Genomic DNA, 12,092 nt, shown 5'->3' with positions numbered 1-12,092 from the left:
GGGCCCTCAAGAGTTATGGCCTGGTACTGTTTAATGGGTCCATTTTACAATTAAAACTGCTCAAAATACCATACCATACCGTATTGGACGGCTCAGTGGAAACAAGGCTTTACAGTTACCTTGAGGACCGTATGACCACCCTAAGGGGTGTCATAAAAATGGAATGTACCATTGTCACTCTTGTGGTAAGAGTATGGTGAAGTATTATTGAGGCTAATGTAAGTTGCACATCTTTATGACGTGACCCTGTTGTACAGCGACCTAGTGTACCACTTTTGTCATTAGTAAGTTGTGCGTATTGGTCACATACTGGCGGAACACAAATGTTGCCTGCACAGGGCACGTGATATGTAAGTACTGGTAGGATGCCTGACAGATATCCGCGCAAAGTACTGCTTGTCCAATTTCCTCATTTCTAACAGTCAGGCTGCATGTACTTGCACTAGCTGTTAGCGCAGGGCTAAGAGTTTGACCCATTGACCTATTTCACCCTTATTTGTGTTGAAGTGTCGCTCGTAGTATGCTCTAAGGAGAAAATGTGCATGAACATTTTTGCTCTACAGGCTCATCGAGCAGTCTACCATCTTAAAATTTTGTCTACAGGTTTGCCTGTTTTTAACTCCTATCCACCAGTTAAGGGGTACGCTTTAGGAATTAAATTATATGTAACAACTAGTTCAAAAACATAATGAGCTATACATGATTTTCTGTCTGTAAAGTGTAAGGTTTTTGGCCAGTTATGTCATCATAACTGTAAGTGTGGGATTCAAAGCAGAGTCATAGATTGTCTTAAACTCTTGAGAAGCGTTTTAACAATTCAAACTGAGAAATAATTTTTTCACTAATTTCTGGACAAACTAAAATGTTGGAAAAACTCTAAAGCTAATTATAGAAAACTTTGACATAGAAATATCAGTGAGAGAAACACTGTCTGCTTCCTCCATTTTGAATATCTGCAGGATGCTGGCTCTGGCTGCCAAGTGGAGATAGTGATGGAGTGGAGGAAAGCAAAAGGCCCAGGAGTTGTGACTGAGGGCTTTGTTGGGGTTGGCATGCTGCTGCCTTTCCTCGCAGAGATGCCCACCTGGCTGGCTTTGGCTCCCGCTCTGGGTGAACAGGAGATAAGCCCTCAGAGGCAACCTTTATCCTCTCCCGAGCCCTCGGGGCCTGGGAGCTCTGAGGCTCCCTGGAAAGGAGGCAGAAGGTTTTATCAGCTTGATAAGCCCACACAGGATCCTGTGGCCCCAGGACCTGATTGGATAGGAAGAGAGAAGGTCAGCTCGACTGGGGAGTCTGGGTCTGATCACAGTGTGGATGATGAGACCAGCTCTCACTAGAAAAGAAAACTGTGAGACAGTCATGTAACAATCAAATAAATGTGGATTACTTTTGATTTAAATAAAAAAAAAAATCAAGATATAAAGAAACTCTGATATTACATTAACGCCACCCTCACAACTTGTATTCCAGCAGCCACTTTCAATGAAAAGTCTATATAAATGTGCATAAACTCACATTTCATGCTTCCGCATTCAAAACTCTCATGTTTACATGTAGATACGCAAGTTTCTATGACCGTTTTTGGGCTTTTACATGTAAAACGTGTGGTCCCTAACTGCATGTTGCTAGTTTGAACCTGGCCAAATTTTGACCAATCAGGGACTCAGATTTGATAGACAAATGGATGCCGTCTCTATTAATTTACAGATGGGCCAACCGTTTAAAAACTGATCTTGGAGGACAAATGAATAATTGTGGCATGTGCCAGGCTGGAATCATATGACACCAAATCCAAATTGCTCCACTGACCCTCCAGCTTCTCCCTACCCTTACCTTTAGCTCAGTCGCCTTGTGGGAGAGTTTCTGCCCTGAGAATGGAAGGTCACAAATTCAAATCCAGACTAAATCATACCAAAGAGTCAAGAAATGGGACCTATTGCCTTCTTGCTTGATACTCAGTATTAAGGAGTTGGATTGGCGGATTAAACCACCAAACAGTTCTCAAGTGCGGCTGTGTCTGCAGCTCACCGCTCCTCCAGGGGATGGGTCAAATGTGGAGAACACATTTCACACACCTAGATGTGGGACAACTAATTGGACTTCTAGATTTAGCCCTTAAAATGGAGAGATATGGAAACAATATTGTCTTCAAATCCGGTTGTTACTCCCACTCGACAATGTCATCAATATTCCCCAGGCATCTACGTTAGCGCGCAGCTACCAGTGCTCGTAAAATTCATAGCAACATTGATTTTATAACTTTAAATAGTTACCTTAAAAAAGTCATTACCTGCTACGACTCCCCTTTAGAAAAAGAAATGAAGGCACCACTACAGCTTCAAATGCCCCTACAATTGGAAGGGTAAGGGAGAAGCTTAAGGAAGAAGCGTAGGGGTAGGGGGTGAATTTAGATTCAGCCAGAGTCTTTAATATATCGGAATACAACTGTAGAAGAAAAAGCCTATTGTATCAAGCCTCTTCCAACTATAGGTGGTGCACATGAGCTAGTAAACAGTAGAAAAAAAAGAAGCCCCTCCCTGCTTGTCCAGTGTGAACATCATTGGCTAAATTCGCATTCAAGAACCTGCGTTTAGTGCGTTCTTGAATGAGCATCACGTGCTCAAAGCGTGTCCATAGCTTAACTCCATACGCATTTATGCGAGCTTGGATTGTTTGCTTCCATACAGGAACTTCTGTTCCTCTTCGCACAGACCCATTTCGAGCCCAATTTTACCAAGAACATCTTAAACTTGCATTCTTGAAAACACATCAAATGTGTAAGCCGGGCAGCCGTGGTGCAGCGGCTGGGCGGTCGACTCCTGATCGGAAGATTGCGGGTTCAATTCCCGCCTTGCCCGCCCATACGCTAAGTGTCCTTGTTCGGCAGCAGAGCCACCACCAATGTGTGAATGTGTGTGTGAACAGGTGAATGGGTCTATGACTGTAGAGCGCCTTGGGCCTTTGAGGAAGGTAGAAAACCACTACACAAGTACACGCCATTTAATTGGCTTCATGAATTTCTTACTAAGATGTTTAACGCTGTTAATTCTCTCTAGTGTCAGATGAGACTGTTTTCCAGTTTGCAGACGTCCCTCGTGCATAACAGTGGCTCCAAAGCCAGCGCATATGTTTAAATCTGTCTCACATCAGACTTGACCCAGAAACTAGATTAATACTGTCTAGTTGATCTACAGTAGCTAGATTCCAGGGTCCCGTTGTCAGTTGGGATTTTCTTCTCATAAACTCCAGAAGAATGATGTGCATTTTTACAAGAGTGATTGAAGATCCAAAGATATGCTGGTTGCAGCCAAAGATCGTATTATGATTTTGGGAGTTTCTGTTGCTGAAATGAGCCAAAGCCACACATATTTGGGGGATTTTCCTGTAGTGATATATAGGGATTTTTGTCTACAGTTGTGTGTCAGACAAAGTATTTCCTCTGAGCATGTGTATTAAAAGAGGTGAAAATGAGAAATTAGATATTATATTCATTGTGAAAATGATATCGTAAGTGCTGACACATTCATGACCAAGCCCTGAAAGTGTCCATATCGCGTTTATTAACAATAAATCATCATATTAGCTACAGTTATGGAGTTACAATCACCTTCAGAAAGTATTTATCTGCTGTTATCTGACATGAGCAGCCAGAGCCAGACGCCTCTGTTGTGCTGCCAGACAAGAGCAGAGGGAAAGATGAGAATCAGTGAGGCAAATTTGGGTTGACAGACTATTAAAATAAAAGTGTGACAAAATGATGACGATCAGATAAAGTTTCTGTCTGTAATTGATCCTGGATGTGTGAAAACTATTTAAAAATGTGTCTGTACAACAAAAAAAAAAATCCTAAAGGAACTTCCCTGTGCATGGTCAAATGATTGCTCTTGTTCTTAAGCAGCAGAATTGTTTTCACTTTTGTTTTTAGAGCTGCTGAAGTTTTCCAACGTCAGAGTGAATACCTGTTGTTTCCAATTAGCATTGGGTCGCACCCTGCTGTTTCTATTAAAACACATTCCCTTATTTTATTCATCTATATGCCCAGAGAGCAGTGCAGAGGGCAGACAGCATGCCTAAAGGGAACAAAAAAACCCCGGAAAACTAGCATTTATTTAAAAAAAAAAAAAAAAAATGCTACAAATAGGAAAGTAAAAGATCGACAGTTTGTCAGAATCCAATTCTTCCCCTACGGCTTCTCCCTACTCCTTCAGACACCGCGCTCACTATTATTTCTTAATGGCAACTATGACATCACCAATTTCACCAAATGAAAATATGTGTCATAAGAGCATTTTACAAAATCTGTGACTCTAATGAGTTCTGATGATGAAAACATTGATGGTCCAGTAAAAAATTACATTTAAACGTATTTTTTGGGAATAATTGTTCAAATCCAATGCATGGAGGTCTATATTTGCCAATTTAGTTAGCATGACATTCTGGTAGATTTCTAGGGCACTGAATTTAGGAGTAGTAGATTTAAACAGCACTATAAAATGATGACAAACTCTATAGTGCAAAGTAGTGAGTAGTGAAGGAATTCAAACATTGCCAATATCTTCATATTCGGAGACTATCCCACTGGATGATGTCAACAATACTCGCCGGTCAGCTGTGTTAGCGCAGAGCTGCTAGCACTAGCTACTATTTTGGTAGTTGCATCATCAGTCTTGTAACTTTAAAAAGGTCATCCTAAAACAAAAAAGTAAATACTTACATTTAAATGTAGACTTCTGTGCTTCAGAGCACACACATGAAGAAAAGTGCTTGTCCCTTGCACTGAAGCTAAACAAAGCGGAGGGAGCCATAGGGGTAGGGGAAGAATTTGGATTTGGGCTTTTTTTCAAAACTACTTCTGATTGTTTAAAAAAAAAAAAAAAAAAGGATTTAAAATAAAAAAAATGGGGGCTCAATCCAGACTGCACAGGAGGTACCTGCCTGTTCCATGAAGCACAATCGCACACAGCGGCAGGCGGAGCTTCAGGAATTGAGTCGTTTTATTTATAGGTAGGAAAAAACTCAGGAAAAATATTTAATTTGTTTTTTTAGTGTTTCAAAGGTAATACATGATCATGTATTTGGATATAGTTCACTATGAAAGGCTGAAGAAAATCATGGTATGGTTTAATCTCCTAAGACTCAAACTAATAATTTGCTAACACTTCACACAGTAACGGCTCCAGTGAAGCAGAATGAACCACTGTGGTAATATAACCCAAAATGTGATGTCCACGCATGTGGATGTCAGGTCTCAAGAACTTCTTGGGATCTTCAACCACTTCGTCTGCTCTTTCCAAAGTGATGGAGATTGTGGAGTTGTTGAGCATCTTGAGTTCTTCTTGATGGTTGTTTGAGATGTGGAGCTCCTGGACTGAAGACTTTTTTTAGCTTTGTCTTTATTTATTTATCTGTCATGTTTCTGTGATCTGTTCTTGTTTAGGTTTTTACCACCAACACACCAGGTTTATATTTGAAAACAGCACTGCTGTTTCAGTTAGTGACTCTCAGAACATTTAAGTTAATGGCTTAGTTTTGTCAAACTGTCTGGTTTTCTGCTTCTTGGTCTTTAAAAACCTTTTCTTGTGACATGATATGGTTAAATTAAAGCTTTAAATACATTTGGTAGATCACTATATTGCCTTAATTTATAATATTGTTCTTAAAAACACATTTTGGCTGTTCAGCTGCATTTGTAAAGGTAACTGTAGTAGTATTCATACTCTTAATATTTTCAGGCTATCTGCTTCCCTCACTCTCAGTCAACTGCTTCTATGTTTGACCAACAAATAAAACAATGACACAATGACAAAAAAAAAAAAAAAACCAAAACATTTTCTTTGTTTTTTTCTTTAGTTTTATTTTGCCAATTAAATTCACCCTTTTCGGGTGGTGCATGCTCCTCTCCTGCCCAAGCTCTCTATGAAGACGAGGTAAAACTCCCTTTTAGGAAGAACCCTCGGGAAAGGCAATTCAAAGAGAGATCTCCTTTCCACAGACGGCAGGGGGTTAAAGGAGCGGCAGATAAAAAAAGTGTGCTGGCAGCTCCGCCACCAACGCCACGCCAAGGAGTCCTGGAGAAAAGAGAAGAACAGCATGTTAGGAAATGACCTCCAGTAACCTGTAAATCTTTCATTTTGGATTGTTTAGAATAACTACTCACCAATAGTCAGACTCAGAAGGTCCTACTCAGCCATCTTTGGAGGACATCTGAAGGACACAGCAGCAACCAAGACCGCAGCAACACAAACGCGTCCGGGTCGCTAGAAACAAGAGACACAAGGAGAACGAAGCAGGTCTTTCCAGTAGTGTCAGCATTGGTACAATGAGTGGATGGGATCCCATCAGAGGGGGGTGTGTCTAATTTTCCCATACATAGTTATCTCTTTAGGCAAACTTGACTTTAAATTACACCTAATCTGAGGGTCCTGTACTGCATCTGGTTCTATAAGGATCCATCTTTTATCGTGACCTATAGGGTCGTGTTTCCCAACATCAGTTCTCAAGTACCCCATCGATTCACGTTTTAAATAATTCCATTAACAAACTTGATTTAACATATTATTCTCACAGAGAACTGAAAACGCATAACAACCATTCGGAAAACCAGCATGATGAAAACAGAAATCTTTGCAAAACAGTGTGTAAAACTAAATCCATATATATATATAAATGAAAGGGAAGGGGCTAAAGTGGAGGTTATCTCAGAAATGAGAATACAGAATACAGCGTATCATTTAAGTTTGGGGTAAAGGACCTAAAATTAGGAGAACCTTCACTTTTGACCAATTCCAGTTCTAAATCTAAATCACGCATATTGATCAGAGTCGAAACCTAAAGCATAGTATCTCAATCTATTTCCTTTACCCTCTACATATACATTTTAAGTTTAAAATAACAAAACAGAGATATACACTGTCAATTGAATAATATACATATATATAAAAAAGTTTAAATTTTCATGATCGGTGAAGCATAAACCAGAAAACCAAAGGAAATAAACAGTAAAAGACGGAGCGCATCATTTAAGTTTGGGGTACTTTAAGAAAAGGGTTGGTAAACACGACCAAAAATGAGGGGAAACGCCCCTTTTTGACCTATTCCAGCTCTAATGTTTCAAGGTTTCCAGTTCCCTGTCCTCATGTGTGTTTTAGTGTCTTGACTGTTTCATGTGCAGTGTTGTGAATTCATCTTAGCCATGGATGATGCAGGAGGTCCTTCAGCTGGGCGCGTCTCTCCTGGTTTAAGTTCAAGCATGCTCGAAAGAAGTCCTGGCACTCTGGAGAAAGAAAATAAGTCATAATGAAGGTCAGAGCTCAAACAATCCACGTAGAGAAAGATTCTGTGAGTTTTTCTGACCTTCTGACAGTTTATCGTGAACCGTTAGACTCCCTTTGACAAAATCCCGCGTTGAGAAGCTCATAGGGTCATGGAGGCTTTCATACAAAACTACTCCGAGTTGCCAGACTGTGGTTGATCCCGGACTAGAAAAACCTTTAAAATATTCTGGAGGGCCATGTGCTGGAGTTCCTGGAAAAAAACCAAACATTAGTCATATTTATGCTCATAATTTTGATGTTTTTATTTGTAGATGCATATCTTAACCTGAAAAGACTCTGAAGATGGTATCTTTTTCCGCCATGCAGCTCAGTCCAAAGTCGATCAGACGAGCGCGAGGGACGTCTGAGCTGGTCTGAATGAGGATGTTATCAATTTTGATGTCCTGATGAAAGATGTTTCTCTCCTCAAGATCTATGGCTGTGTGAATTAGTTGTTTCATTATGATCTGAAAGAAATAAAAGTAGGAAGGTGAATCAGTCACCAACAAACCTCCTTCTAAAGCTGCATTCACACTGAATGACCGGCCTACCTTGGCTTCTTCTTCTTGCAGTTTCCCTCCTTTGTTTTCGATGTAATCGTACATGTCCTCACAAGGGATTGGTCTCTCCATGACTAGAATGACTTCTCTGCCTATCTCATACCAGTCCAACAGCGGTACTGGTGCTGCTTTGTCTTTGGACTGAAGGGATTCATCTCGTAGCTTTAGCAGAATGGCCACTTCAGAAGGGATGAAGTTCCCATTCTCATCCTGAAGAGTCCCAACAAAGAGAGCAGGAAGAAGAGAAACACATTCAGAGCAGAAGAGTTTGTCTGATGAAACTTACCAGCTCTTTGTTTCTAATGTAGCATTTAAGAATGTGTTTGATGGCTACCTGCAAGACAAACAAGAGTTAGCATCTCTGACTGTGAGATGACTGACAGGAGACAAACTGGGATCATTTAGATTTCCACTTCGTCAAAATCTGCTTCAATTCACACCATGTAAACCACAAAAGTATTTTGCTCATGTTTTCATAAAAACTCTCCAGCTCATTGACTGCAGCTCCACATATAAAACACTTACTGGTAGATTGTCAGATCTGCGAAAGCCGGCATGAATGGATCCAAAACCTCCTGATCCAAACTGATCTTCTTCCACATATTTGGCTTCAAACTCGGCTGAACAAAAACAAACAGAAATGTCATATTAGTACATTTGATTTTGAAAATATTATAAACTAACTGTATAATCCAAAGTATAATGGTATGAAATCATCAGACCTTTTTGGTCGATCACGTCGTCTCTCTCCGTCTTTTTGATTGGGATTTCTTGGTTTGATTCTTTTTCATTTGCTGAACTCTTTAAAAGTGTCTTTTCTTGGCCACTCGTTTTGTTTCCTGATGAGAAAAACATCAAAACACATCAGTTTGATGGTCACATTCAAGTACAATAAGCAGAAACAATTAAGATTTTGTGTTAAATCAATATCAATTTGTGGGACTTACCTTTCATCTTATTGTATAAATCCCTCAGTTCTTGGTAGCTCTTCAAAGATGGCTTCATTATCTTTGGTTGGTCTCTTGTGTCTTCGTCTTCGTCCTCCTGTCTTTTCCTCTTTAGTCCTCTCACTCGGGTGTTGTCCTGACCGATATCAGACTCGGTCTGTTCACAGTGTTTCACTTTTTTCTTCTTTTTCTTTGGTTCAGGTTTGGGCTTTCTCTTGACTTCTTTGGTTTGGTCATCAGAAAACGTTTTGCTGCTTTGTTGGGCTGCACTGCTGCTGGAAGCTAAAAATGACAAGAAAAGAATTTTATTTTTGCAGTGTTCTTCTTTGAAAGTGTCCCTTTGTGAGAAAACTTCAACTTAGTATTTTTATTTTAGTGTATTTAAAAAAAAAAAGGAAAACCAGACAAAATAAAGGTATAAAAATGTCTGCTGGTGCGTGTCGGTGTAGAAATTGTCGACTAACTTCTGACCATTTACTAATTCTGCATATCTACCTTTAAGACAAGGTCTCCTCTTCTTTGGCTCAATGATTTCTTCTTCCTGTTGGTCTTCCTGTCGTTTTCTCTTTAGTCCTCTCACTGGGGGGTTGTCTTGGGTGCTGGTAGATGGCCGTGTTGGTTCAGGTTCTGGAGACTCACGTGGTTTCAAGAATTTCACTTTTTTCTTCTGCTTCTTGGTTTCAGACTTGGGTTTCCTCTCAACCTTTTTGGTTTGTTTATTGTCAAAAGGTTTTTGACGTGTTTTACTGCTGGAATCTGAAAATGAGAACAAAACAGATTAACGATGCAGGTTATTTCCATCCATTTAATCTCTTTTGGGGCGAAAGGGAAGCTGGAGCCTATCCCTGCCACTGTCTGGTGAAGACGGGGCACACCTAGATGGTTTACCCGTCCATCAAAACTAGCTAACAAAACTAGCTAACAGCAGCCAACTGTCAAAACAGCAAATTAAACCTTTTATTTGAAAGACCTCATCAGAAAAACGCTAAAACCAAAGTTTGACCCAAAGGTCCAACTAAACATTTTCCTCTGACTCTCTCACCAGTTTTTCCTTTAAAATCTTTTGCTGAATCTTTTTCCATGATTTGTTATTGTTTGTTAAAACTAAACTGGATTACGACGATAAATATTTCCTCAGCTTCAATGTGTACGTCTACGTTTTCTCAGCAACTTTAGACTAAAACTGGGTTTGTTGTTGAACCGTGTTGCTAAGTAACTTCAAATGTCTTTGATCTTGATGATGTCTTGATGATGTCACAGTTTGTTGCAAAGTAACATAGAAACTGAATTTGTTTTTAATATAATTATAGTGGCGTCAGTTTATTTTGTGTACAAGTCTAAATCAATACATCCTAAAAATATATTACTACTAATGTACTGCAGAGTGTGTGTGTTTACAACCTATATACATATATGTGTATTACATATGTCCTACAAATACATTTATACCTGGCTCAAGAAATTTGATTTTTTTCATTTTTTTCTTTCAACTAAAAATCTTCAGAATCATTTTTTTGGTCTACACAACTGTTAAAGTTCAGATCTAATTAATGTGTTGGGGTATTTCATTTGAAAAGCTAGATGAGTTAAAATATTATCACAAAAACCAAAGTTTGTCATTTTCTCGACCAAAAAATGTTTTCCCATGATTCTCACTCACCAGTACATTTTGGATTATCCTTAGCAGAATTTTTAACCATGATCTTTTGCTGTTTTTTCCCAAACACGAGTGAAACGATCAAAGTTTTTCTCAGCTACTTGCGAATGGTCAGCTACCGACTAAAACTCTTTCTGTTGTGGAAGCGTGTTGCTAAGTAACGCCATATGAGTCTGTGATATTGATGATGTCACAAAGACAAAGCCAACTAGCTCCAAATTGACTTTTTTTTCAAAACTTTATTGACAAACAACATAACGCAACAACAAAGTGAGTGTCTCAGGGGGAACTGAAATGTGTACAAATTGCAGAAAAAACACAAACGAAAAAGTATGAATATAAATAATACATGAGGAACCTTCGGGGTTCAATACATTTGTCAAAAATTACATAAGTTCAAATTGCCTTTTTGTCTTGACGTAGTTTGATAATGTTACAGGACTGATTGAGTTCATTTAACTCAAAATGCAGTTTTTTTAAAAAGACACTTTTCACTGTGACTTCAGACAAAATGGCGGCATCGCCATCAGTGTGTAAAGTGAGGGTTGATGTCAACCAGGAAGTAACAAAACCTTATGCATATTATGCATATTTGATTCATGAGAATTCTAGAGTGAATTTTTTTCTAAGTTTGTGGATTTTTTGAAAACGGCGTTTTTTTTTGTTGCTTAATGAGGGGACTCGGCTTTATGATTGACAGATGATAATCGTGGTGCATTCTGGGAACAGAGCTCCGGTCTTTAGCTTGTCTGCTACGTGTTAGCATTAGCATGAATGCTATATTTCAGTATGTGTTCTGCAGTAAACTGTTTTAACACGCTCTCTAGTAGTCCTCTGGTGTCTTTATTTTCTAGTAAGTACTATGAAATAGCTTTATATTTAACGGAAACAACCCCTTAATATATATTATGATAAAAGGACACAAAAGAAGGGCCTAAGCCCAAACAGACATGACCAGTGTGTAGCAAAACAAAAACTACACAAAAAGACGCACTTAATCCTAACCGCAAAAACTTCTATATTGTTTCTGGTTTGTTTTATAGTATTATTCTTTCTATCTGCGCCTTTGAGCAAAACTTTCACCCCCGCCACATGAACGAAAAGTACCTCAAAATTTTATCACACGTAGGGAAAATTGAAAATGAATTTTTGGCATAGTGCGCGTCAACCCCCCAACACGATGACATCACGACGAGCGTTTCCATAAAAAAATGGGCCAAAAATCGCCTATGGGGCCAAAAAAAATTTTTTTTTTAAATACGCAAACGAACGCCAGTGACACGTGTCGGGGATAAGCCTGGGAACATTTGAAATTATTAGGAGATGGCCACACGACCTACGGCGCCAATCATGTGGCAACGTCTGTGAAATGGTGATATTTTTTTGTCAGATTTTCACGAAATTGGAGAATCATGTCCATAGCTGGGGTCTACAATGACCCTGGAAGTTTCATTGACCTTTGACCTTTGGAAGATGCCGCCATCTTTAATTTTTATTTTAAAAAGCCCTTTTACAGCAAGCTACAAAAAGAAATACCTCCTAGGGGGTTTTATCAATTGTTATGTAACATTACCAGTCATAAATGGGAACCTATGATGTAATTAGAAGTTGGAGA

The 12,092-nt window shown here is 39.2% G+C and overlaps 1 protein-coding gene and 1 long non-coding RNA gene across 3 annotated transcripts in view; one reads left to right on the top strand and one right to left on the bottom strand.

Annotated features, from left to right (window-relative positions):
* Positions 1-12,092, top strand: part of LOC112154038 — an 83,160-nt gene that overhangs the window by 37,860 nt on the left and 33,208 nt on the right. The gene's annotated exons all lie outside the window — the stretch shown is intronic.
* Positions 5,882-10,642, bottom strand: LOC112154034 (serine/threonine-protein kinase pim-1). Of its 2 annotated transcripts, none has more exons than XM_024284617.2 (11): positions 10,481-10,642; positions 9,316-9,576; positions 8,821-9,102; positions 8,596-8,712; positions 8,399-8,493; positions 8,160-8,207; positions 7,865-8,083; positions 7,600-7,780; positions 7,354-7,524; positions 6,158-7,273; positions 5,882-6,068 (listed from the first exon to the last, which is right to left on the bottom strand). In XM_024284617.2, the coding sequence occupies exons 1-10, from the start codon at positions 10,518-10,520 to the stop codon at positions 7,182-7,184; spliced, it is 1,506 nt and encodes a 501-aa protein (XP_024140385.1). In that variant the 5' UTR covers positions 10,521-10,642; the 3' UTR covers positions 5,882-6,068; positions 6,158-7,181. The 2 variants fall into 2 exon arrangements, with proteins under 2 accessions (XP_024140385.1, XP_024140386.1); XM_024284618.2 differs by lacking the exon at positions 10,481-10,642 and adding an exon at positions 9,863-10,016.

The sequence above is a fragment of the Oryzias melastigma genome, linkage group LG19, assembly GCF_002922805.2.
Source record: "Oryzias melastigma strain HK-1 linkage group LG19, ASM292280v2, whole genome shotgun sequence".
NCBI classification, from domain to species: Eukaryota; Metazoa; Chordata; class Actinopteri; order Beloniformes; family Adrianichthyidae; genus Oryzias; species Oryzias melastigma.
The sequence above is the reverse complement of the archived record's forward strand: the minus strand, read 5'-3'. Positions and strand labels throughout refer to the sequence as shown.

Coding starts and splice junctions, on each gene's coding strand:
- LOC112154034 (XM_024284617.2), bottom strand. CDS start 10,520: ATGGTTAAAAATTCTGCTAAGGATAATCCAAAATGTACTG. Junction 9,577..10,480: donor GGATAATCCAAAATGTACTG/GTGAGTGAGAAT, acceptor TCTCATTTTCAG/ATTCCAGCAGTAAAACACGT. Junction 7,781..7,864: donor TGCAAGAAGAAGAAGCCAAG/GTAGGCCGGTCA, acceptor TATTTCTTTCAG/ATCATAATGAAACAACTAAT.